Source organism: Simochromis diagramma, unplaced genomic scaffold, assembly GCF_900408965.1.
Source record: "Simochromis diagramma unplaced genomic scaffold, fSimDia1.1 OVJJ01000038.1, whole genome shotgun sequence".
Classification (NCBI taxonomy): domain Eukaryota; kingdom Metazoa; phylum Chordata; class Actinopteri; order Cichliformes; family Cichlidae; genus Simochromis; species Simochromis diagramma.
Window position 1 is genome coordinate 149,932 of NW_024387105.1, and position 26,293 is coordinate 176,224.

General features: G+C 46.4%; 3 protein-coding genes and 1 long non-coding RNA gene across 8 annotated transcripts; 2 read left to right on the forward strand and 2 right to left on the reverse strand.

Moving 5' to 3' along the window:
* Positions 1–4,575: 4,575 nt before the first annotated feature.
* On the forward strand, positions 4,576–25,298 carry LOC120743141. The gene is made up of 3 exons (XR_005698080.1): positions 4,576–4,718; positions 15,423–15,429; positions 25,286–25,298. It is a non-coding gene; the product is annotated as an uncharacterized LOC120743141 (long non-coding RNA).
* endog (endonuclease G) lies at positions 4,968–9,131 on the forward strand. Of its 3 annotated transcripts, none has more exons than XM_040046701.1 (6): positions 4,968–5,150; positions 7,651–7,844; positions 8,162–8,303; positions 8,385–8,494; positions 8,570–8,651; positions 8,731–9,131. In XM_040046701.1, exons 1-6 carry the CDS (start codon positions 4,983–4,985, stop codon positions 8,929–8,931), a joined length of 897 nt encoding a protein of 298 aa, XP_039902635.1. In that variant the 5' UTR covers positions 4,968–4,982; the 3' UTR covers positions 8,932–9,131. The 3 variants fall into 3 exon arrangements, with proteins under 3 accessions (XP_039902635.1, XP_039902636.1, XP_039902637.1); XM_040046702.1 differs by having other exon boundaries at positions 8,746–9,131; XM_040046703.1 differs by lacking the exon at positions 4,968–5,150 and adding an exon at positions 7,489–7,530.
* Positions 9,063–16,871, reverse strand: LOC120743137 (transcription termination factor 1-like). 3 transcript variants are annotated; one of them, XM_040046700.1, is made up of 12 exons: positions 15,352–16,673; positions 14,807–15,041; positions 13,974–14,485; positions 13,619–13,743; positions 13,355–13,540; positions 11,192–11,270; positions 10,980–11,104; positions 10,476–10,665; positions 10,294–10,383; positions 10,109–10,174; positions 9,938–10,023; positions 9,063–9,367 (listed from the first exon to the last, which is right to left on the reverse strand). In XM_040046700.1, exons 1-12 carry the CDS (start codon positions 15,417–15,419, stop codon positions 9,204–9,206), a joined length of 1,926 nt encoding a protein of 641 aa, XP_039902634.1. In that variant the 5' UTR covers positions 15,420–16,673; the 3' UTR covers positions 9,063–9,203. The 3 variants fall into 3 exon arrangements, with proteins under 3 accessions (XP_039902634.1, XP_039902633.1, XP_039902632.1); XM_040046699.1 differs by lacking the exon at positions 15,352–16,673 and adding an exon at positions 16,709–16,871 and having other exon boundaries at positions 13,974–15,041; XM_040046698.1 differs by having other exon boundaries at positions 13,974–15,041; positions 15,352–16,675.
* Positions 20,202–25,533, reverse strand: gpsm1a (G protein signaling modulator 1a). Its single transcript, XM_040046704.1, has 4 exons — positions 25,375–25,533; positions 23,612–23,994; positions 22,775–22,972; positions 20,202–21,288 (listed from the first exon to the last, which is right to left on the reverse strand). Exons 2-4 carry the CDS (start codon positions 23,936–23,938, stop codon positions 21,070–21,072), a joined length of 744 nt encoding a protein of 247 aa, XP_039902638.1. The 5' UTR covers positions 23,939–23,994; positions 25,375–25,533; the 3' UTR covers positions 20,202–21,069.
* Positions 25,534–26,293: the final 760 nt, after the last annotated feature.

Genomic DNA, 26,293 nt, shown 5'->3' on the forward strand with positions numbered 1-26,293 from the left:
TGTCCTGGTTGCTTCTTGCAGGATGTGGAGCAAAAGAGTGAAAGTGGCTCAATCACCTGTTTAAGAGCTCCTGGAGCAGACCAGTGTGCCAGGTTAGGGAGTGTGGTTAAAGAGGGTTTTAATTTATAAAGTAATGGGTGAAGCTTATGTTATTGGTTTGTTTATAGTACGTGTTGGAAATATGTATATGTTTGTTATGTGCTTTAATGTTATTGTATGTTTGTTTGTGTGGAGGGTTATGTTTTCATGTTGATTAGTTAATCCCATACTTGGGCTATTCCGGATGCTCACCTGAAAAGGTAGAGTATAAAAGGAAGGCATTTTGTTTAGTTGTAGTTAGTGTTTGTGCTCTTATCATGCTCCTTCTTTAATAAAGTGCCAATCCATGGATGTATTTTACTCCAGTCTCGCATCATATTATTGGACAGTGTTATGTGTAGGCTGTGTGCAGACAGGAATAGGACCCAAGGTGCAGACTCCGGAGCCAGATGTGAACTCAAAACAGCTTTAATGTTAAACTCAAATATAACATAACTGGAAAAAATCAAAATAAACTTACACCAGAGGACTGACAGAACACACAGCTCAGTAAACAGTAGATCGCGACACAGACACAAAGAAACACAGGGCTTAAATACACAGAGGGAGCAATCAGGGAATGGGTAACAGGAGGGAAACACAGCTGGGGCAAATCAGGCCTAACGAGACAAGGGGAAGCAAAACCAGACACATTAACATCAGACATGGACTTTCAAAGTAAAACAGGAAACCCATAACACAGACTGAACAAAAGACACAGACTCACATGCAGGCACTACAACAGAGGGAACAGAGACGTGGGACCAGGGCAGACAGACACTGACCGGACACGGGGATATAGCAACTAAGGATACACAGAGACATGAATTAGACAAGGGGATACAGCTGACAGGGGAGACAGAGCAACTAGAGAAGACAGAGACATAAACCATAAGACAGAACTCAAAGAAACCAAAGACTAGAAATAATAAATAATAAACTCAAAAACCCTGGGTCAACGACCCAGGCATCCTAACAGACAGAACCTATGACCGCCAGCCAAAACTGACAGTAAACATCTACGGTTCATCTTTGCTTCTTATATATTTGTTCATTAAAAAGTACGTCAGAAACAAGAAACAAAAAATCATTAACAAAAAAAAGAAAACATGCAAGCAGCTGTAAAATACCAGAATGGAACACACAACATCAAACATGAACAAGGACCAGTAACATAATTCAAGGAATACGCCACCTTTTCATGAAAGCACAAGTTGAAAAGTGGAACAAACCATTTAGGAACAGGTCCATACCATTAGCTTAGCACAGTTAGCAAGTTGTTTGCAAAAGTGAACCAAAAATATCCTGAAAAAAAAAGTAAAGTGAGAGTGACCGTTGAATCTTACCTCATTTTCCACAGTTGAATTCCCTCAAAAAACAAATGATGTCACTTCCTGTGTTCTCCCACAGGGGCTGTAGTTTTTTAAGGCAATAAAGCACATTCTAACAGGGTGTAAAATTACTACTGGGACAAGTACAGTATGAAGAAAGAAGTAAAGAAATTTTACCAGATTCAATTGCATAGCAAAATAAAGTTTAGTATAGTCATCAAATGTGTGTGTGTATATATATATATATATATAATAGAGAGAGAGAGAGAGAGAGAGAGAGAGAGAGAGAGAGAGAATAAATTATCCTCTCGCCCCTGCGGGCGGTCAATCCTCCAAGCTCGGGTCCTCTACCAGAGGCCTGGGAGTTTGAGAGTCCTGCAGTATCTTAGCTGTTCCCAGGACTGCGCTCTTCTGGACAGAGATCTCCGATGTTGTTCCCGGGATCTGCTGGAGCCACTCGCCTAGTTTGGGAGTCACCGCAACGAGTGCTCCGATTACCACGGGGACCACCGTCACCTTAACCCTCCACATCCTCTCGAGCTCTTCTCTGAGCCCTTGGTATTTCTCCAGCTTCTTGTGTTCCTTCTTCCTGATGTTGCTGTCATTGGGAACCGCTACATCGATCACTACGGCCGTCTTCTTCTGTTTGTCTACCACCACTATGTCCGGTTGGTTAGCCACCACCATTTTGTCCGTCTGTATCTGGAAGTCCCACAGGATCTTAGCTCGGTCATTCTCCATCACCCTTGGGGGCGTCTCCCATTTTGACCTCGGGACTTCCAGGTTATACTCGGCACAGATGTTCCTGTACGCTATGCCGGCCACTTGGTTATGGCGTTCCATGTATGCCTTGCCTGCTAGCATCTTGCACCCTGCTGTTATGTGCTGGATTGTCTCTTCTTTACACAGCCTGCACCTGGGGTCTTGCCTGGTGTGATAGACCCCAGCCTCTATGCATCTTGTAGTCAGAGCTTGTTCTTGTGCTGCCATGATTAGTGCCTCTGTGCTGTCTTTCAGTCCAGCTTTGTCCAGCCACTGGTAGGATTTCTGGATATCAGCCACCTCCTCTATCTGCCGGTGGTACATACCATGCAGGGGCCTGTCCTTCATTGATGCACTCAGAGCTTTGGGGGTGCTGAGCACCCAGACAGCTGCCCAGCCAGTCAAGATAAACTTCTTCCTTCTGTCAGTCCCTGCATCCCTAAATGTCTCCAGTTGTCCCGAGTTCTCTCTGACTGTCTCCTTGGTGCATTTAAAGCCCTGTTCCTCCCTGTCCTCGTCGCCTGTTGTCTTTGTCTCCGTTATCAGTCATAATTTTACCATCTCTGTACAAGTCTTCAAACGTCTTTATTAAATCATAAGATTCTTAAATTCATCAAGTCTCTCTGTGCCTGGGTCCTCGTCACAAAACATGACATCACTGTTTTGTACATTTTAACACTATTTAATCCCACATTTGTGAAAGAAAAGCAAAACACTTTTTGAAAAGTTTGTAACAAAACCATCAAATCTGATAAAGGTTATTTAAATGCTGCAAAAGAAGAACGGATTGGAATAAAAACAAAAATACATATCCTAACCTTAATAAGTGGGGAAGAATAATGAATGATGCTCATAGTGAGTAAAAAGTAAACTGAGTGCATTTTTGGACAGGGATTCACTTTTAATGTGTATGTGTAATATAATACAGACACATAAAAATACACTCCAAAAATAGGAGTCCTTATGATATACAAATGTACAAAATATTAATATTAATATAAATTATAGAGAGACAACAGGAGTTATAAGGCTAATTAGCATCCAGTCAGTTAGCTAGTTAGTACCTTGGGCTTAATATCGGCACATGCAAATAGGACAAAATAAGCAGCTTCTCTCCTTCCATTCCAAACAGGACAGTAGTAACAACAGCAGGCTACTGACAATGTTAAGTTTTAGCTTTTAAAAAGGCTGTATAAATTTCAATGGGAGCAACAGGACGGTCAAATGTTGCTGATTTTACTACAGAGCAGGACGGATTGTAGGGCAGCAAACATTGTCAGAAAACACGTTTTCAATACTGCAGGTTAGCTGGGTGTAATGTTTTTCAGCTAAAAAGAAACATGGCCTGACTCCTACCTAACGATATAAGAGTAACTGAAGGCTAAATGCAGCTAGCATGTCCTGTTTTAAGCCAGGCACTCACACATCCGCTCCGCTGCGTCTCAGCCACCATCGCTCTGGCAGAAAGGATGCTAGAGCCAGAGCAGGGGAGAGCTGGAACAAACCATTTTGGGAGGCTCTATACTTTTGTTGTTAAAGTGTTACGCCTCAACCAAGTACTGTATGCTTTTTATACTTTTAGTAGTGTGACACACAAACAGCAAATATTGTCAAAAAAAGTAAGAAATCTTTGGGGGTGCTTTGATTCATAAAAAATGGGCTAAAAACGCCCCTGCATTACTCAATGAGAGTAACGTATTCTGAATACTTTGGATTACTTAATATATTACCTTGTTTTTTACAACTACATGAATGTCCTATTGCTGTGTGATTTATTACTATTACTGAAGGCTACTCTCCACACCAACACCAGCTAGATGTTTAAATCTTAATATAAATGAGTAACAGTAGGTGGACATTAGGTAAGGCTGCACTTTTTGCAGCGATCTCGTATAGAAAACTATTCCGCGCGTATATAAAACAGGTCTGCGGCTCCGAACCGTAGTAAAGGGACCTCTGGCTAATACGTCGGGTTCGTGTCGGGCTCGTAGCTGAAAACTAGCTTTACTTTGTTGTCTGGGTCGACTTTGTTAGCGAGAGACAGAGAGAGGCGTTGAAAGGCTCCAACGGAGCTTATTGTTTCAGAGGAAACAGGAACACAGTGTACAGTCGAGTCTTAATAGCTTACTTACAGCTGGACTACACTGCCCACGAGGCTACATTCTTCAGGGCGATGCCTGTAACACTGCCTGTTGCCTTCTTATTAAGTCATTTTTTGAACAGTAATTTTAAAAAAATATTTCTTCATGTCAGTATGCGGCCACATGTAGAGGTGACATGGGCCGTGAGATTGAGACACAGACATTGGAGCCTCTTAATGCGTGTTTTGTTTGGGTTTCCACCGGCATGGAAACCAAAAACAGAGAGGGCATAGCCGAACATATGAAACAGGAAAAGACCGCCGTGTAATCCTTTATTTCAACAAAGTAACTGTATTCTGAATACCACCTTTTTAAACTGTAACTGTAACGGAATACAGTTACTCATATTTTGTATTTTAAATAGGTAACGGTGGTTCATGTACTCTGTTACTTTCCAACACTGACTGTGGGACGCAATGAAATTAAAATTGAGGGTGTGTCAACAAAAAGGTGTGTAATAAATAATATTTAATTTGCATTTGATTTATGTTTAAAGAATGGCAAACAATCACATAATTTAGGACTTTGTTGTACATATTTGGCACAAAAATCACTGTAAGTGAAATATGTGGACACGAAATGTTGCTGCACACACACAGACAGGTAGACGCTTATTAAATACATTCCTGTGACGTCATCACAGCGCGTCACCAGCAGCTGACCCGGCAGCATGTGGCGGACCGGGGCGACCTTGGTGTTCGGAGCGGGACTCGGAGCGGCGGCGAGCCGTCTGTTGAGCGCCGGAGGCTGGCGTGAGGAGGGGGGAGCCGGCCTGATGAGCCGGGTCCCGGTCATCCCGGTACCGGGAGTCCCGACGGTGCAGGCATCAGAGCTGCAGGTGAGTGTGCGTGAGGTCATAGACTTCCGGCATTTGCTTGTGTGTGCTCCAAAGGTGTCTTCTATCTAGTTTTCCTAACATTGTTTCCTTGACCCGATGAGGAAAACAAGTTAGGAGACGCTTAACGTCTCTGCTTAACGACGTGACGCCGGATCTCCGAAGTGTTAAAAACTACAACTTGCAGGAGACTGACTACAAAGCGCGCATCTCACTTTAGCTGTTTGTGAGACCCACAGCAGACCGGCTCTCCTTCAGCCTCCTCTCATTTATCGGAGCTGCTGTTTTCACAGCGAACACTCGAGCCTGAGCTCACACTGGAGCCGCTGAGTCTCTCTGCTGGTTCTCACTGACAGACCCTGCTGCTGTATGTCGGTAACAGCCAGTGGCGGTTCTAGCCTGTATTGCGCCCTGGGCGAACACTCCCTCTGGCATCTCTGTTTTGGACAGTGCTATCCTCTATGCTGTTGTATGCAGAGGCAGCAGGTTGAGTGAACCACTGAACCACAAGCCCAGTAATGTTGTGAGGAGGATGGAGCTGAACTCCGTTAGGGTGGTGTCTGAGAGGCAGATGTTGTCCAAGATAAGGACAATCATGGATAATACCTCCCACCTACTCCATAACATGCTGGTTAGTGACAGGAGCACACTCAGAGACTGAGATTACCCACAATGCACCACTGAACGACACAGGAATCATTCCTGCCTGTGGCCATCTCCCTGTACAACTCCTCCACCTAACACACTGTAAACACTGCAACAGTTACAGCCTTTTTACACACGCTCTTTTCTACTCTGGAATATTCTTGTCAATTTTCTTGATATTTTTTTATCATCACCTCTGTTAGTCCTTGATATTTATAACTGAGTGATCTGTTTATATTAGTGCTGTTTCTTAAACGTGTAAAATCTGTAACATAATTTATTGTTTGGAGTTTAGTCTGTTACTGTTGCTATTTTTACCATTTCTTCTTGGAGAAACTGTAACGCACATAATTTCCTTAGGGATTAATGAAGTGTTCTGATTCTGATTGTTTCAGGATGACCTGCCATTATCCAATCACATATCTGCTTACCTGGATCTGTTGCTTGTTTCTCTTCTTTTCTCTATTTTCTAAACTGAGCACCTGATGGCTTTGAACTTTTCTTGTCCATCTTACATTGGTTTTAATTTTGCACTCCAGTATGAACACAAATCCCCCAACGAGGATCATCACAACATAACCTAACACACCTACACCTTAGTTCACAGATTTACTTTGTCGAGGGTTTATTTCTGGGATTTCACACAACCCAGGATTCAAATCATGAATACATAATGGGCTTGGATTTACAACATGCTGAATGAAATGTGCTCTATTTGGAAGCAGCTGGCCCCTCCCCTTTCGACGGGTTGTGTGTGAGACTTTAAATCGTCAAACTGTAAATTATAAATTTTAAATTGTTATTGATCCTTTACCCCGAGTCCTAAAGTGTATATTTATTTTCTTACTCTTCTTATATTTATTGTTTGTTTACTGGCACTGCTGTAACTGCAGCCTCGTCGTCTCGTCTCTATATGCTGGACTGTATGTAGCGGAGATGACAATAAAGTTTACTTTGACTTCAGCACCGCGCAGGCGCACCGAGGGCTCTCGCGCTCACGCGCTGTACAGAATTATTAAGAAACATCGGTGCAAATTATAAGTTTGTATCATGATGTCTGGTGTTTTTGTGTTTGTTGTTTTGTTTTATTTTGCGAGTTGGTTATTAGACACTGCTCCAGCCACCAGAGACTCCCCCGCCGCCCCGCCTTCCCTGTGCCGCAAGCAGCAGGCGCACCTCGCAAACGGAGGGCGCCCTTACTCCCAGCAAATAGGTGATAGAAAACCGATCGGTGCCTCTGCCATTCCCAATATGCGCTGGCTGATGTCGGGGCAGCATGAGTACGAGCAACTTTATTTTTTCTTTTTTGCCGATGCCCGTGATGCCGCCGCGGGCAACCGCCCATATCAAAAACCGCTACTGCTAACAGCACATCCTCCTGTGACTGTCACGTCACAATCATTTGGCTCACTGGGTAAAAAAAATGAAATCCATGGTATGTTCTTCTATCTGGCTGCTGTGGAACTCGTTTCCTCCGCCCTGCGACTGCATTTCCTCCATCATCACTGATCCTAGCTGACCTGAAGCTGTAACATAACAAAGGACATCAATGATCACTGGGCTCATACGGCATGCTTCATGCAGCAACTCAACAGGAAGTAGTTTTTATTCACTCAGGCTCCAGCTGTGACTTTAACAGCTGCTCATAAAACTATGAATATATCAAAATGCAGTTAGAAGGAACACTTACACCATCTGCTGCACGCTGTTCATGTCGATGCTGCAGCAGCTCCTTCAGGTGTGTGAGTCCATAAAAACACTGAGGAAGAAGACTTCCATATACTCAGGATTATCGATCAATTAGTGGGAGGAGTCTCTGTGTTCCCGATTGGCTGATTGAGTGTGTCTCTGTGTCTAGGTGAGTCCAGTTAGCTCAGGAGCTGTGATGAAGTATGGCTTCCCCTCACTGAGCAACATCAAGACCAGAGAATCCTACGTCACCTCCTACGACCCCCGCACGCGTACTGCATCCTGGGTAATAGAGCGGCTAAACCCCGCCTCCCTGAGCGGACTGTCAGACAGGAAGTACTGCGAGTTCAAAGAGGATGACAGGTGCGACAGGAACAGGGCAGGTAAAGTTCATGTTCACATCAGTGTTCTCCCACCGGGCTGTCAAACACAGGGCACGTGGGCCAGAACTGGCCCTCATGAGGTGCGAGCTGGACTCGCCTTTCTGCAGCTCCTATTGAGATGCTGTAAAAATCCAACTGTGCGAGCAGAGCTGCAGATAAACACCGTGACCCCAACTTTCCTTGCTTGAAAATTGTGGTCCGTGCAGGTTAACGAGGCGACAGGTGAAGGACGTTCTTCTCTACCTGTGAAGTTGTTTGAATTCTTAACGTGTAACATCTGTTTTCATTCATTGGCAGCGTTCATGTTTTCCACCGAGCGACCAATGCCGACTACAAGGGGAGCGGGTTCGACAGGGGCCACCTGGCCGCAGCAGCCAACCACAAGTGGAGCCAGAAAGCCATGGACGACACGTTCTACCTGAGCAACGTGGCTCCACAGGTGAGACTTTTTACCTGCACAGGCTCATCCAGAGTATTGATTACCTGATTGATTCCATGGATCTCTGGTGTTTGTGAGCAGAACCCTCACCTGAACCAGAACACCTGGAACAACCTGGAGAAACTCTGCCGCTCCCTCACCAAACATTACCTCAACGTCTACGTCTGCACTGGCCCGCTCTACCTGCCCAGGTAACCTGCTGCCCATCCTTCTGTGATGACTGAGGGGAGGGGCTTGGGAATGACATTGTCAGGTGCGTGTTTCAGGCAAGAGGCTGACGGGAAACTCTACGTTCGATATCAAGTGATAGGACGAAACCACGTCGCCGTGCCAACACACTTCTTTAAGGTGAGGGTCACCCGCCGGATGATGTCAGCACTCCTGCCTGTCAGCTGGCGATAAGTTCACCTGTCCCATGTGCCCTCAGGTGCTGATCCTGGAGCAAGCGGACGGCAAGGGGGTGGAGCTCCGTTCATACGTGTTACCAAATGAACCTATTAGCGAGCAGGTTCCTCTGGAGCGTTTCCTGGTTCCCATAGAAACCATCGAGCGCACGTCAGGACTCCTGTTTGTGCCAAACATCATGAAGAGGACCGCCGGCGGCGTACGGGCCATCGCTGACAGATGAGCTGCATTACCCACAATCCTCTGCTTCAGACTTCCTTTAATCACAGATCAGTAACGTTCGAACGTTTATGAACTTAATTATTTGTGAACTATCGGTGTGAGCATTGCTTCTGATCGAACAAACACACAACATACCAAAACAATTTTATTTAATGTTACAAAGCATCTGCACCTTCAAAATAAAAGTCTTTTTTTAACCCACTCCCTGTCCCGATTTCAAAGTGTTTTTATAAAGTCTGTCCACGGGGACACCACATGTTGATTGGCTGCAGGTCAGCTGTTGTCCAGCTCCACGTCGTCACTGAGCTCTGAGAAGATGTCAGAGAGCTGATAAAGTCTCTCCTTCTCCTCCTCTTCCTGCGCCTCCTGGGGCTCACACTTCTTCAGTCTCTCCTCCAGGACAGGGACGGCTCTGCTCTGTAGGAAGTCGATGATCTCTGAGAGACAGGCGATTACAGATTACTGCAGGCTCACCTGAACACGACACTTAAACCTGAATTACTCTGAACAACTGAACCTGAGAGCTTGCATGCTGCATTCAGGTGCTCAATGAAAACTGGGAAATCTGAGGGGTGTACTAAATGCAAGGACCACACATCCAGGCTTTGTTTGAGCCCCAGTCTGAGTAACGCCCGGGGTGCTCATCGCCTGTCTGTCCGCTCAGTTTGAGCTGCACTACAGCGCAGCTGCTCCTGACCAGGTGAGCAGTTTAGTTACCATTGTGATCGAACAGGTAAGAAGACTTCAGAGGGGTCGGGCTGTCTCAGGTGTGCTCCGGTTGGAGGTTTCTTCGATGCTCGACATGACATGACTTGTTTGTGTGGTTTGGTTTTGGAGAACAGATTCGGCGTGTCCTCGTGTTTGTGTGGTCGGAAACACACTGCACACAAACAGCTGAGGTCACGTGACCCGACACTCGGGTCACATGATCGAAGCTACACTCGAGTTTAATCTGACAGTGCGACACAAACAGGAAGTGGAACACACACCAAGCTCGAGCTGCTCACCTGCGTACGACAAACTCGTCCAGTTTGGAACTCTGGAAACCTTCAACCTGTAAAACATCTTCTGCACACACATCGGCGTCACAGTCCTGAAACACACACACACACAGGTGTGACACCACAATACTGCCTGTAGTACAGTCTATTGTGTACTTAATACTAGTTTGACCTCACCCGATGAGTCCAGCCACCTCGTCCCAGTCGATGTCCGCTGCGTCGTCCACATGCATGTTATAGAGCCTGAACACACACACACACACACACACACACACACACAGTGATGTCCATCATGACCGGAGGTTTGTCCTGCATTCTCATTGGCTGCTCAGCGAATGCTCTGATGGGTTCGCGTCACTCACGTGTTGATGAGGTGGATTTTTGCGGCGTACCCCTCGGCACCTCGGTTGAACACTCCCTTTGAGGACAGCTTAGACTTCAGCAGGTAGAACCTGGAAAACACCAACACCTGAGTTATACCTGAGGATCCGCTGCTGGCGTGGAATGTACCGGGTCTGGTTCACGTGAGCAGCGGAGCACCGACCACTTGAGACGACACTGGATCCAGGACCGGGTCTCCACCTGCTCGCTGATCCTCTTCCAGGGCAGGTTGTTGCACAGCTGGTTTCGGCTCAGACCTGCAGGGCTCTGCTGGACCAGCATCTCCAGGTGAGCCCTGACAGCCTGCCAAAGGCGCAACTCTTCCTCTGCAGTCCAGGTACCGCGACCCTGAGCTGGGTGTGAGCGCACAGACAGGAGAGCATTTTCACGGCTGAGCAGAGAAATCTGTTCTACAGATCAATAACCGATCAATAACCTGCTCCGTCTCAGGTCACAATGAGCAGCTGGAACAAACCTGCAGGATTCTGACTCGGCGCCACAACAGCAACCAGATCAGCCCAACAAATGGACTTTCAAAATAAGCATGGGGGTCGTTTACTTTAAAAAATTAAAACAAGTCACTAAAGATATCTGACCAAGTCGTCTAAGTACAGTCTGTGATTGACCACAGAGGAGTTCAGAGGTTAGGGGTCACAGGGAAGCTCACCGATGGTGTTGAAGCGTTTCTCCAGCGAGTAGATGCTGCGGTCCATCTTCTCTGAGATTCTCTTCCAGTCGTTGCCGTGGAGCTTCTGCAACTTTGTGAGAGAGCATAGCTCATCCTCAGAAAACCTGAATGAACACACCCAAATTGTGTCAGGTGACCGTCAGGTTAACGAGTCAAACATAAACCCATGAACATGCAACGTGACCTCTGACCTTCCCATGTTATTCCTTTCATCAAAAATCTTCTTGGCTCTGACGTAAACCTGATCACATGTCCGAGGAATCCCCTCAGCTGCAGACAGACAAGAAGATCAAAGGTCACACTGGGATCACTGATTTTAAAATCACAGCAAGACTTAATTATGGAGTTCCACAGGGTTCAGTGCTAGGACCAATTCTGTTTACATTATACATGCTTCCCTTAGGCAGCATCATCAGAAGACATAGCATACATTTACACTGCTATGCAGATGACACCCAGCTCTATCTGTCCATGAAGCCAGATGACACACACCAATGAGTTAAACTGCAGGAATGTCTTAAAGACATAAAGACCTGGATGGCCGCTAACTTTCTGCTTCTTAATTCAGATCAAACTGAGGTTATTGTACTCGTCCCTGAAAATCTTAGAAATATGGTATCTAACCAGATTCTTACTCTGGATGGCATTACCTTGGCCTACAGTAACGCTGTGAGGAACCTTGGAGTCATTGTTGACCAGGACATGTCCTTCAACGCACATATTAAACAAATATGTAAGACTGCTTTCTTCCATTTGTGCAACATCTCTAAAATTAGAAATATCCTGTCTCAGAGTGACGCTGAAAAACTAGTTCATGCATTTATTACTTCCAGGCTGGTCGACTGTAATTCATTATTATCAGGAAGTCCTAAAAACTCCCTGAAAAGCCTTCAGTTAATCCAAAATGCTGCAGCAAGAGTCCTGACAGGGACTAGAAAGAGAGAGCAGATTTCTCCTGTTTTGGCTTCCTGTTGAATCCAGAATTCAAAATCCTGCTCCTCACATACAAGGTCTTAAATAATCAGGCCCCATCTTATCTTAATGACCTTGTAGTACCATATCACCCTATTAGAGCACTTCGCTCTCGCTCTGCAGGCCTACTTGTTGTTCCTAGAGTATTTAAAAGTAGAATGGGAGGCAGAGCCTTCAGTTTTCAGGCCCCTCTTCTGTGGAACCAGCTTCCAGTTTGGATTCAGGAGACAGACACTATCTCTACTTTAAGATTAGGCTTCAAACTTTCCTTTTTGCTAAAGCATATAGTTAGGGCTGGACCAGGTGACCCTGAATCCTCCCTTAGTTATTGTTAAGAGATATATTCTAAAACACTTCTTCAGCTGAGAATCAGAGAGGAGAAACACACAGTTTTCTTGCTAGGAAGGGCAGTCACCAGAGTGCACGCACAAGAGTGAGGCTCAGAGACTCGCAGCTCTGAGACTGCCCTGGTCTTTATTTATACTTTAGTGGGCGTTTGTTCCTTACATTGGAATGTGGAGGTGTGTATGTATGTTTGTGTGTCAGAGTGTGACCCCATAAACGACTTCCCTTAACCTGCTGGTCTGGAAAATCTGGAAACAGTTCATCTATATGTAAAAAAGGGCACTTAGACTAAGACTGACATAGCTACGTTAATCCTACCGTAAAACAATAAGAGAAGGTACGACCTCTCCCATGCTCCCAGGATGTGGATGTGAATGCCAGAGCACTCTGGAATGCACGCAAAGCTTTTGCAGACTATTAAGGATCGCACATCCTATCACTACCATATGTAAACTTATATTATTAAAAGATTATACTGACTACTAAATACAATTTTCTATTGACAGTTATGCTGCAATAGATGTAGGCTGCCGGGGATTCCCATGATGCACTGGGTGATTCCTTTCCAGTCACCTTTCTCACTCACTATGTGTTAATAGACCTCTCTGCATTGAATCATATCTGTTATTAACCTCTAGTTGTGTTCAAATTCATGGGCTGCATCCTCCTGAGGACCCGGCCTTTGCCGTCTACGTGGGCCGAGTCCTCAGAAGGTCGGGTAGGCCGGAAGTAAACGGCTGTGAAATGGGACGGTCCAGCCTTCAGATTAGCGTCACCGCTGTCTCGTGGAGTTTAATAAACTTGGCCGTCTGCTCCTTGCTGTCTAAAATATAACAGGACACTGGAGGAAACTCCAGTGTATTTGTGTATATATATATATATATATATATATATATATATATATATATATATATATATATATATATATATATATATATATGAAGTTTATATGAAACGCGCCCTGAGGTGACTGTTGTTGCAATTAGCCACTGTATAAATAAAAGTGAACCCAACGTCGTTCTGCATTGGTTACGTACCGATGTTCTCCAGGAAGTGATGCTGTGCTTTCAGCCTCCTGATCTCCAGCTCCTGCTCTTTGAACCTGTGAGGAAACAGAAGCTGCTCCGCTGAGCTGATTCCCGTCAGAGCCAAGAAGTCGGCCACGTTCTGTTCGATTTGCTGGTTCTCAAGCTGAGAGTACCGCCCCCAGCGCAGAGACACACCTGGAGGAAGACAGGCGTTCACAGGGTTAGTGCGCAGTGCTCGTACCTTCCTGCTGGTGGCGTCTGCAGCGGCGTTACCTTTCTTTTTGAAGGCCTTGAAGCGTGCCAAGTCGTACCGCAGCAGCTTGTTGATCTGATCGGCAGATTTCTTCTTCACATGAGGAACAAATTCCTGAAGTTCCTCCAACAACTTATGGTCAAACCTGAAGCACATGACATCATCATCATCATCAGCTGACATCATCATTTCATCATAAAAGCAGAGACAACAAAGATGGACGCCGCATGAGGAGCTTTGCGTCCACGCTGCTTCCTGTCTGAGCGTGCGTAGCCGCAGGTGTTAAGGTGTCACGGCTCCCCAGCTTTGTTCAGTCTCTGATCTTTCTGTGTTGTGTTCACTGACATCTCGTTAACATGAACTTTATGAACTCACTCTTCAGGATCAGCTGCCGCCTCCGTTCTCCTCTTCTTCTTCTCCTCCTCCCCGTGACCCCCCGCTGCACCTCTCTGCCTCTTTGCAGGATTTACATTCTTTGTTGCCTTCTCTCCATTACATGATGTCACTTCCTGCACACTTTCACTTCCCCTCTCCTCCTTCAACCTGTTCTTGACTGTTTGAACCGACACATGTGCATTTGCTGTTGCTGTGGCTACGCTCGCCATGCGCGCCGCCTTCTTCTTTTGTTTAGTCTCGCTGTAAGGCTCCCTTTCCTGTGATGTCACTTCCTCTTTCTTTTTCTTCTTTCCTCCCTCGCTGCTCTTCTCCTCTTTTCTGCTCACCTGTCCATGAGGAGAACAGAACACCTCCTTCTCCTCCTTTCTCTTTTCTGGCTCTTTGTCCTCCTGTTTTTTCTTCCTTTTCTTCTCCCTGCTCACCTTTTCATCCCCAGTAGGAGGTGAGGGAGGAGCCAACAGTTCTTCCTCCTCCTCTTCTCTCCTCTTTTTCTTCTTCTCCTTCCTGCTCAGCTGTTCACCCAGACCAGGAGAAGAGGGACCCGGTTCCTCCTCTTTCTTCCTCTCTGCCTCGCTGGTTTCCTCCTGTTTGTCCCCCCTCTGCTCTTTCTCCTCCTTCTCCCCATTCACATGTGCATCTTCAGCAGAAGAAAAAGCAGAACTGAACACCTCCTCTTCCTCCACTCTTCTCTTATTTTTCTTCTTCTTCTTCTTCTTCTTCTTCTTCTTCTTCTTCCCCTCGCTGGTTTCCTCCTCCTCCCCGTTCACCTGTCCATCTTCAGCAGGCGAGCTGAACACCTTCTCCTCCTCTCGTCTCTTCTTTTTCTTCTCCTTCCTGCTCACCCGTTCCTCTTCAGCGGGAGGACTGAACAGTTCCTCCTCCTCCTTCTCTCCTCTCTCAGGAGTGTCGATGTCGATGGGAGCAGGCGACTCCTCGCCCTCTGCGCGCCTCCTCCTCTTCTTCTCACAGGATGATGGAGGTGTCATGATGGGAGGAGCAACAGGAGGAGGCGATGGCTCGATGCTGCAGGTCAGTTTGTGACAGAAGCTGCAGAAGAAGAAGAGGAAGGTCAGATCAGGTGTGGCCAATCAGGACAAATAAACAGGACACAGGTGTGAGCTGACCGCCTGGCACAGGCGAGGCTTCAGTCGGGGAGGTGTACCCGGCCACTTGACTTTACGCCCGCTGCCAGGGCGCAGGAAGCCGCTGCAGGATTCTCCTGAACAACGGGTATTGTCGCTCAGACAACACATTTTGAAACGGCTCCAACATCACCTGTGTGTCTCGGAGCGCCCCAGCCAACATTCATTATCAAAGTGTCCAAGCTCACATGTGACAGCGACCAGGTGTGCTTCACCTGTGATATGATCTCCTCACCGCAGGAAGAGACGCTCGTCTGTCTGGCTTCAGATCACGTGACTTCATTAGAGAGGGTGTGCGCACGTCGTCAGGCCGTAACAGCGATCAGAAACATTATCAATCAGCAGAAAACCCGATAACGAGTCAGAGCTTCACGTATCACCACCACGGAGCCCCCAAGGACAGCCCCCACCTGTGGCTTCCACCCGGCAAGACTCAATCAGCTCCAACCGACAGTCAGGACACATCTAGACCCCCTTCAGCTGGTTTAAAGTGGCGTCAGACAGGCGGATGTTGTCCGAGCTGGCCAGTCAGAGGAGCGTGCTCAGTGAGAGACGGAGATTGCCCATAATGCACCACATAACGACACAGCGTGCACACTGCAGCAGTTACAGCCTTTGGCACGTCGTCCACACCAAAGTGCAGCTCAGTGTGAGCGGTTCAATCTGTGACGTGTGTCGTCGATTCACAACCACCAGGATTCAGGGTGCTTTTATTCAGCTGTGACATCACGTCCTCTGAGATTAACCACACAGCTCTCTATACTCCTCACTGTACTCCTTCACCTCTGCAACTCCCTCTATTCTTCCTCTGAATGCTTTCCTATACTTCCTCATTTCTCCATCAAGCCTCCTTGTCTCCTGTCCACTGTGCAGAGGAAACAACTTCTCAGCTGGTTCCCTCAGCACCCAACCTGTAGGTAACTCCTCCCACAACCAGGAGCCCCTCAGCATTCCTCCTCTTCCTCCTCGGGCATCTTCAAAAACCATCTCCTCTCCCTAACCTCTTTTCCTCGAGCCCAGTGAGAAAAAGAGAAGAGTGGCCTTCTGTTCAAAGGAGGGGAGGTAGGGTCAGATGACGTCACAGAGCACAAACACGTGATCTGTCCTGTGCTCACAGCTGTGACACGCGTGTACATGTTTACAACAGTCACACAAACTGCTGCGCTGTGGCTGTCGTGATTGCGTGTAATCGGCTCACGGGTCAAACTCTGTTACAGCTAAGAAGCCACGGTATCGGCCGGTGGCTAGCGTTCTTCCTAAACTCCGTGTCCGGGGTCGCTCAGGTGTGACGATCCCAGCAGCGCGTGGAGCACGATCAGCTGATCAGCTGATCAGCTGCCGTCTACCTGAGAGGAGACTACGGCAGCGGGGTCAGGGGTCAACCCGCCTCAGACAAAAGACGAGCTCGAGCTGCATCGCGAATTCGCCGCTGAAACCAAACTGGCGCTCATATGTGACGTCACTAAAGAGCTCTTACTCTGTAAAAACCGAACCGGTCACACTGAGGGTTAGGGGTCAGGGCGAGTTCAATTTAACGCTAACCTTAAAGAAAGAAAACGGAAGTGCTCCTACCTGATCAGGTGTGATCGATCTTTCTCGCGGTCTTACAGCCGTTAAACTTTGCTTCTCGCCCACTCGCGCTCTTTGGCGGATGCACGCGGACGGCGGAACTCGCGCTACTTGTTTACGTCCTGTGTTGCAGCCGCGCATGCGCAGTGATGGACATGCTCAGTGGAGGAAGTGAAGCCGTCCCTCTGACTGAGTTTCCGGATTCGTTTGAGGGTTATTTTTTTCTATTGGTGCACGAAGAAGGGCTGATGGGAGCAGGCGCTCCGTAAAATACATGTGCGCTTCCATAAAAATGAAAATAAAAATATATAAAAACTAAAATCAAACAAAAGCAAAGGGCACATTAGAGTTTACTAACTAAACCAGTGGTTTAGCAGTGTGGGTGTGATCAAGTTCCTTTGAATACATGTGAAACAGAGCTGGAGACTGATTTAGTCAGAGATTAAAAGTGTCAAAAGCGCCAAATGTGAATTTTTCATCTGATGAAATACATCCATTAATATCCCCTAGGAGTAACACTGACCTCTGTCCATCCACTCCTTGTTATACTGTGATACAGCGAGTAAAATTATGATTACACAGCAGTTTCCAATGTATGAGGTAGAGATGGACCGATCCGATATTCATCCAGGCTGGAATATTGAGTTTGCAGCAGGCTGTGAGTAAGTTTATTTCAGCATGAAACACATTTGTTGTTTCAACTCTTGGAGCTGATCAAAGTCTTAAAATAAGCTGCAGAGAAAAAAAAACAACCAATGCACTTATGTTGTGATGAAGCTGTGCTGGAACAACCAGTTTATTTCAGAGTTACTAAAACAACGCATTTATCAAAACGTCTTTTAAAAAGCTCAAAGGACACAACCGTGTGTTTGTTTTATTATTATTATTTTTATATTATTAGTCTTTGACGATAGCGTCGGCTGTCTCAGGCTGTCAGCAGCTGCGTGTTTCATGATCACGGTGTCCAGATCTACATCTTGTTAATAATTTTACCTCTTCACTACGTACGACTCTGGATACTGTAGCTCCGGTGAAAACTAAGGCCTAAATAATACTAAATAATCAGGCCCCATCTTATCTTAATGACCTTGTAGTACCATATCACCCTATTAGAGCACTTCGCTCTCGCTCTGCAGGCCTACTTGTTGTTCCTAGAGTATTTAAAAGTAGAATGGGAGGCAGAGCCTTCAGTTTTCAGGCCCCTCTTCTGTGGAACCAGCTTCCAGTTTGGATTCAGGAGACAGACACTATCTCTACTTTCAAGATTAGGCTTCAAACTTTCCTTTTTGATAAAGCATATAGTTAAGGCTGGACCAGGTGAGCCTGAATCCTCCCTTAGTTATGCTGCAATAGATGTAGGCTGCCGGGGGATTCCCATGATGCATTGAGTTTTTCCTTTCCAGTCACCTTTCTCACTCACTATGTGTTAACAGACCTCTCTGCATTGAATCATATCTGTTATTAACCTCTGTCTCTCTTCCACAGCATGTCTTTATCCTGTCTTCCTTCTCTCACCCCAACCAATCACAGCAGATGGCCCCGCCCCTCCCTGAGCCTGGTTCTGCCAGAGGTTTCTTCCTGTTAAAAGGGAGTTTTTCCTTCTCACTGTCGCCAAAGTGCTTGCTCATAGGGGGTCATATGATTGTTGGGTTTTTCTCTGTGTGTATTATTGTACGATCTACTGTACAATATAAAGCACCTTAAGGGGATTTGGCGCTGTGTAAATACAATTGAATTGAAATCTACGTCGCTGTCGCACCACTCCGAACAAATCCAATTATTCTGGATCGGGACATGTGTGGTCCTGATCAAAGGTCGCCTGCAGACAGCAACAGGAGGCGGCTTCGTTTGTCTGCAGTCAGCTGACTGAAATGTGAAATCTCTGGTCAGATTTGAACCATCGTCACTTTTGGGACTGGGAGGGTGAGAAAGGTGTTACCAGGCAACAAGGAGGAGGACAAATAGGATCAAGCCTGATGAAACTTTATTCAAGCCCCCAACACAGGAAGTGACATTTCTCTTTACGATCAGACTTTAAGCTGTAAGCTGTTACAGAGGTCAGAGGTCACAAAGAGGCTTCAGCTCCAGACGGACACCTGTGATTGGTAAACATGTCAGGTGTTTACAGGTGGGAGAGCCTGACATCACGTCTGTGAGCTGCATGTTTGAATAAAGTTTGACAGTGAAATACAAGCTGAGATGTTTGTTAGAGAGATTATTTAAATCAGCACCACAAGGTTAAAGGTCACATTTCTGCAGTTACTACAGAATCAGGTGAGTACAGGTGAAACAGGACACAGATCAGGTCACAGGTTCACAGGTCCAGGGTGACGTTTACATGCAGAGTGTTTATCATGCGGTCAGTGAGTGCATCGTCAGTTGGTCTGCATTCAGTCACCTCGTTAGTTTGGGTTAGGGACCACAGAACAAACAGGAAGTAAACAGCTGTTTCCTGTACGGCATTGTGGTGGGAGGAGCAACAGCTGATGGATATGATGACCTCATTAAGGCTGTGTCCTTTTAAAGCTGAAAGTATGGGTTACTAAACTTCACTACATCTACCAGAATGCTTTGCATCCCCCCCCAGTCATGTGACTTACAGTTTTTTACAGACGCTAGGACACATTTCTCAATACTTAGGTCACTTTTGCAAAACTCCTCACACAGTGAGCACAACAGAAGTCTATGTGGGCTAAACTGAGGATCAGTTATCATTGTTTTGGCACAAAATGCATTCAATGACTACATCTCTCAAATTTCATGAATTATTTTCTCACTCAGACACAACAACTGCCAAAAATCTTTGTACGTACAGGACATTTTGCATGTGCTTACATACTGTTGTCAAAGCTGTTAAACTTATGGCCAAAACAATAACACAATGCAAAACTTAAAAAGACAGCAAAATTCAACAGCAATATTTTATTGAAACATATTTTAAATCTAAAAATGCAGTTTAACCAGCCACAGCTGATTCTCATTGTAGATGAACATCTACACAGCTGTTACTCCTTCAATTTTTCAACTCCTTCAATTCTGGCATGCCAAAAGATTATTTCCTAGGTGTGTTGCCCTAGATGACATAAGATGTGATGTGGATGAGAACCTGTGGCCAAATGGAGAAGACCGAGTAGAATAGCATTACTATTGTATGTGTATCAGTGGATGGTGTGTATACAAATTCTTGTATTTTGGGATTACTTAGTGCAAAAAAATAGAAATACATAAACAAATATTAACGAATTCTGCATGATGTCTGATTCATTCCAGTAACATATGTTGAAATTATAAACAGAGATGTGTCCTTGTTTTACACAAGAAAACACTGTGTAATGCTACATGTTGTTAGTGTTTTTTAGGTCATTGTTTTGTGGGTGACAAAGTGTGTTTGTCGGCTGTCAACCTTTGCTAGTGTTCTGGAAGAATGAGTTTATTTGAGACCTGAATAAAGTGTTTTGGTAGTTGTCGTGCATTTTGAATGTGAAATGAACTGCTTTGCCAAGCTGACGGTCAGTTAGGAGGATTGTGTGAAGAGTTTTGCAAAAGTGACCTAAGTATTGGGAAATGTGTCCTAGCGGCTGTAAAAAACTGTAATGAGTCGTGTCCTGTGCCCCCAAGGGTTTCAGCAGTCTCTTCAACCTCGACCACTTCTCGTTAACTTGTTAACCATCACTACATTTGCCCCTCGAACTGACACGCGTGCTTCACACCTCAGACCCACACCCACCCCTCACACCAAGGACCTTACACCCACACCTACGCCTCACGCCTCAGACCTCACACCTCACACCCACGCCCTACTACACCTTCCCTACTCCAGCATCACAGGGATGCCCACGTTCACCTTCTAATGCAGTCAAACCTCAGCTTGCCCCACCAAACATGCCTCTCTTGGCCACTAACGTGGGTTTCCTGTGGGAAAGCCCACACCGGCATCCCCACTAGACTTGAAGGGCAAATATGCTGCGGGCGCTGTGTGAGATAAATATGGGTTTGCCCCACCCACACAGCCCCACTTACCCATCCACACAGAAGTGCTTGCAGCCCTAAGTTTGATTAAAACAAACTTCCAAACATCAAATCAAACCTCAGAGTCCATCCAAGCATTTTTTTCTTCTTCCGTACAGAAACCAACCTGTGATTCCTGGTCATGTGACATGTGTTACAGGTGTGTTAGTAAAAATTAAGATTATTTCTGACAGCAGTTTGTCCTACATGCAGACGAAAACCCTCATGGCCCCAAGTCCAGGATCACTGCGGTCCTGGTTTCAGTCTGAGGAGCCAGAGCCACACTCAACAACAAATGCTACTCCTTAAAGGGAACTAGAATTCAGTCGCTCCACCCGATCAGACTTGGGGCTTCATCAGTGATGATGATGATGATGATGGAGGGAGGAGCTAGCAGATTGTGCGTCCGGGTCCTCCTCACTGTTCCTCAGCAGCAGTGAAGCTCGCTGCTCATTCATCCTCCTGGACTGGACTCTCTGGACCAAAGAGAAGAAGTTCTCCTGACCGTCAGGAACCGGAGTGAGCACGTCATCCAGGTCTGGGAGGGAACACCTCTGGTCCTCCATCCTGTCAGACTGCAGACAGAGAGACAGGTGAGGGCTGTTCTACACTATCCTGTTCCTGATGACGAGATCAGTGTTGATCCAGGACCATCCCTGACCAGCCGCACTGTTGTGACATATTGACAGAAAGTACTTGTTTGCACCTTACAGAAAGCCATCTTGTCATGGGGTCTGGAGGTCAGTAAGTGGGAGTGGACCCAAATGCAGACACAGACAGAAGCTCACGTGGGTCATAACCCGTCTGGTAGCTAATGTAACACAACAAACATGGATAAAATCTTTTTATCCCCATAGCATCATCATCTGTTCTGATGAGCTTCTCTTTCATCCTTCAGGTAAAGTGTAGATTTGACTGAAAATGCTAAAATCAAGTCCTGCCCACGTCACCTTTACTGATTAATGTTAAAACAAGGTGTACAGATAGTGAGGTACAAACGAATTTTTCTTGTTGTTCATTCGTACACATGCAGGAGCTGCACTATCATATTGCTCATAGATCAGAGTGAACTGGAGTGAAACTGGTCGGATACTTCAAACAGGGCCATTCTGACCACTGACAGGTGAAGTGAATACAGTCATACCACCTGTTAGTGGGTGGGATATATCAGGGAGCAGGTGTACATTTTGTCCTCAGACGTGATGTTAAAAGCAAGAAAAATGCACAAGAGGATTTGAATGTGTCTGACAGTTTGGGTCAGAGTGTCTCCAAAGCTGCAGCCCTTTGGTTGGTCTGCAGGGCTCAGTAACCTATCAAAGAACCAACCAGGTTCACTGAAGGCTGGACCGGGTGGCCCATTCTGATAGAAAGGTGTCAGCATACACATCATGTGGATGCCCAGATGCATGTGTACTGCTTACCTGGGGAACACCTGGAAGCACAAGGCCAGATTGGAAGAAGATGAGCCGAGGAGGCGGCACGATGTTTTGGGTGATGTTCAGCTGGGAAAAGTTGTGTCCTGCATCCACGTGGATGTTACTGTGACAGGCCTACCTAAGCACTGTTACAGGCCGTGTCCACCCTTTCAGAGAAATGGTGCTCCCTGATGGTTGTGGCCCTTCAACAGGATAAGCCACGCTGCTAAACAGGTTCAGAAATGTTTTAGAGCACATGAAGTTTGAGGTGCGGACTTGGCCTTCAATCAGGGATCTGTGTGATCTCCCAGACTAAGCAAATCCAGTCTAGGAAGCCTCAGCTTGCAGCTTACAGGACTCAAAGGATCTGTTGCTAACATGTTGCTGCTAACCCTAAACCAAAAGTAACCCAAAGGCTTTATTATTTACCTTTTCTCTTTGCTTTAGTCAAGAACAATACTAACTTAGGGAGGTCTCTGTTTTCAAAATTAGAGGTAAGAAAAGCATTTCTAATATTTCTGTCTGACATCACAAGAATCTGATTGGTGAGGAGCATTGATACTCCCGGTGTTGTAAAAACCACACCAACCAACCACACCAGTGTGTCCAATCTTTAGCTAACAGTTAACCCAGTAAAGATACAGACCTGGTAGTGTATGAGCATGTAGTAAAAGTCCAGGCTGGGAACAGGGGGTTGATCTGGACTGCAGGCCCCACAAAGAGCAGCTGGTCCCGGATCGGGCAGCAGGCTGACGCTGGCTCTCTGGTCGTCCAGCCTCTGACACTGAGACTCCAGGATCAGGTCCAACAGGGCCTCTGGCTCCCCCTGCTGGCTGCTCCTACGCTGCACCAACAACACAGGTGTTACAAGTGGTTAACAGGAGTCTGAGTTAAAGATTTGAGTTCCAACACACTTAATGTGACAGCATCTGAACACCACGATGTCACCATCTGTCCTCTCCGCTCTTTCCAAAATCACCAAAACTCTTTACTGCATGTTGAGTTTTCACTTTGATCTGCAGTTTCACACCAATATTTGTCAAATACTACAGACCAGAAGAGTCTGCACCACACTGAGAACAGAGTCTGAGGCAGCTTATGTCAGCCTATTGCTTCTGACTGTCTGTAGATGTCTTTGATTGGAGTTCATCCAGGTGCAGAACTTCACCTCAGACAGGTGATGATTCTTTATAAGCTACAGCTAAAAGGCTGTTTGATCCATTCATCGGGGTCTCCCCTGAATCTGTGACCTCTCTTTAATTATTCAGGCTGTTATTAAAAATCACATGAGGTAACTCTGACCACACATGTGGTCCATCCAGATTTTTAGGTTCTAACTCGTCTCATCAGACCTCTGTCTGATCAAAGCTACCCAAAGACTGATCAACACCTCCCTTCAGATTTGGCTCCACCTGGGAGCTCCTGTCTCTCCTGGACTTGTGGGACCAGCTCAGGTGTGTCTTTCACTGCAGGTGAGAGTTACCTTGCTTCTGGGGGTCGTGATTCTCATTCTGGAGCTGAGTGCAGAGCTAAGGCTCTGTCCCCGAGGTCTGGCGGTGCCGCCTTCAGGACTGGGACCTGCTGGACTCACAAGGCCTCGGAGAGTCCTGAGGGTCCTCAGGGGTGAGGTGGAGGTCAGCGTCCTGCTGCTGACTTTACTGGGATTGTGGGATTCTGGTCCTGGATCCAGACTACCATTTTGATCAGGGGTCATGGGACTTTTTGACACCGCCCCCCCAATCCTGCCGTTGTGGTGAACATTTGAAGAGAGCGAGGGGGAAGGCACGCCTGGGTGTTGGCTGTCCGTCATGATGGAGGTGTGGGAGGTGCTGAGGGAGGAGTTCTCCTCAGGCTGTCGCGGTGAACCTGGACACAGAGGAAGTGACAGATAGTACTCTGTAGTATTCTGTATACTGCATTTCATTTTTTCAGACTTAAAGGCTAAAACGTCCGTTTGAGCCCCACGAGGTCAGAGTTGGCCTGCAGCCTTTTTTACTGTGTGAATTAATCCTTACCTCCATCTCCACCTACCCCTCCACCCCTCGCATCAAACAGTGTGAAACATATACCATCACCCTCATGTTTTCGGACACTAACAGTTAACAACCCAAACACCTGGAAGGCAGCACAGGTTCTCTAATGACATGAAGGTGATGCTCAGACGTTTCCATCCGCTCATTATCAGCACCACCGTCAGGGTGATTTGGGGCTTTTAATCACTCCTTTGAAATGTTTGTTTTTACCAGGGTGGAGTGATTGTACAGAAATACTAATTTTTTTAAAAATTGTACTTTCTCTGCAATCCACACAGAGTGAAGAACACACCCCACTAACATTTGGTTCAACGTCCCTCAGCAAGCTTCAGCCTGACCCGATGCTTTGGATGTTTGACCACTCCTCTTGGCAGAAACGAATCGATGCTTCAGCAATGTTGAGGTCCGGGCTCTGCGGAGGCTGATCCACCGTATGTTTCTATTCAGGATGCTTTCACTGCACTGGCAGTGTGTTTGAAGATCTCCATCACCTTTGGCTGACATGCATCTGGAACCACGATGGAGACTCCGCCATGTTTCACACAAGGCTGCAGACTCTCACTGTTGCACCTCTTCTGACCTCCTCGTACATGCTGACCATGACGTGGACAGTTCCTCTGATCTTCAGTCCAGTTCCGGTGTGATTTTTATACCCCAGCTTTCAGCAATAGTATGTCTTGGTTTAAAACCGGCCCCCTTCGTGAGATCAGAATCAGAATAGTTTAAGCAAATGTAGATTTGTATATATGAAGGTTTGTGTGTGTGTGTTGTTTGCAGCAGTGTTTAAACTCTGATTTATCTTTAAAATGTTGCCTGCAAATGAGAATGAAGCTGAGCAGTTGGGTTGTGTGCGCTCCACATGAAGCAGAAACAGTAAAGTTAGCTGAGTGCGCCCTCGGAGACGATTTCAGGTTAAAGTGAAGCTACAGAAGTAGGTCAACAACAACAGGAGCAGAGCTGCCAGTGTCTAATCGCATTTACAACACAAAGACAGCCACACACACGAATGCATTAATGAGCAGTGTCACTGCGTTCATCTGCCCCAGGCTGCAGCTCCACCCAGAGGCTGTCGGGGGAACTGCGGCAGCCCACAATAAAGCGGCAGAGAAAATCAGAGAAGTCAGAGGTGGTTCAATCTGGACTCTGAAAACGTCACGAAGGGGCCACACACACACACACACTCCCCGAAGAACAAAAGCTCCTGTTCCCTCACCTCTACATTACAGACTTCCTCCAACTTCCAGCTTCCTGTCTTCGACCCCGTCAGTCGTCACGCCGCTCTGCTGCTGGGTTCTTCGTCTTACTCCTCCATCGAGTGAGGTCTCTCTACCAGCCAGTCCACACAAACTTTAAAGCAAGCACAAAAGGACATACACATACTCACACAATGAAAGGAGAAGAACCCCGCCCCCTCGCCCTTACATCATGTTTCTATGGAAACCAAAGAGAGTCGTCCAAATCCCCCGCCTCACACACACACACACACATTCCTGCATTGTTAAACTCCATTCAGCTGAACTCAGAGGACGCTCTTCATCAGTGGGCCTCACACACACACACACACACACACACACACACACACACACACACACACACACACACACACAATTTAACACTGTTGGCATAGACTTTTGCACAGTTGAACCAACAGTTTCAGGATAAAGCTTCTGTACCTGTGCCCAGACTCAAACATCATTAAAAATGCACGAGTATAATTGTAAAAAGAACCCAAAGACAGTGATGTCATCATGTGACTGACACATCTTTAGCCAATCAGTGTGCAGCATTCTTCAGTCAGTCATCATGTCCTGTTAAAAACAAAAGTCTGTGATTCCTCAGCTCAGGAGATCAGAATCCTGATCCAAGGCTGCTGGGGATTTTCCCATGATGCACTGGGTGTTTCTTCTTCACTCACTATGTGTTTATGCACCTCTCTGCACTGAATCCTTATCTGGCTCTCTTCCACAGTGTGTCTTTGTCCCGTCTTCCTCCCCTGAACCCCACCAGGCAGCAGCTGCGAGCTGAGGCAGCAGACAGCAGAAAGTTTTTCCTTCCCACTGTCACCTGCTTGCTCATGTGTGGGTTCGCTCCAGGTACTTTGGCTTCCTCTCAAATGGAAGTAGTGGGGTTGG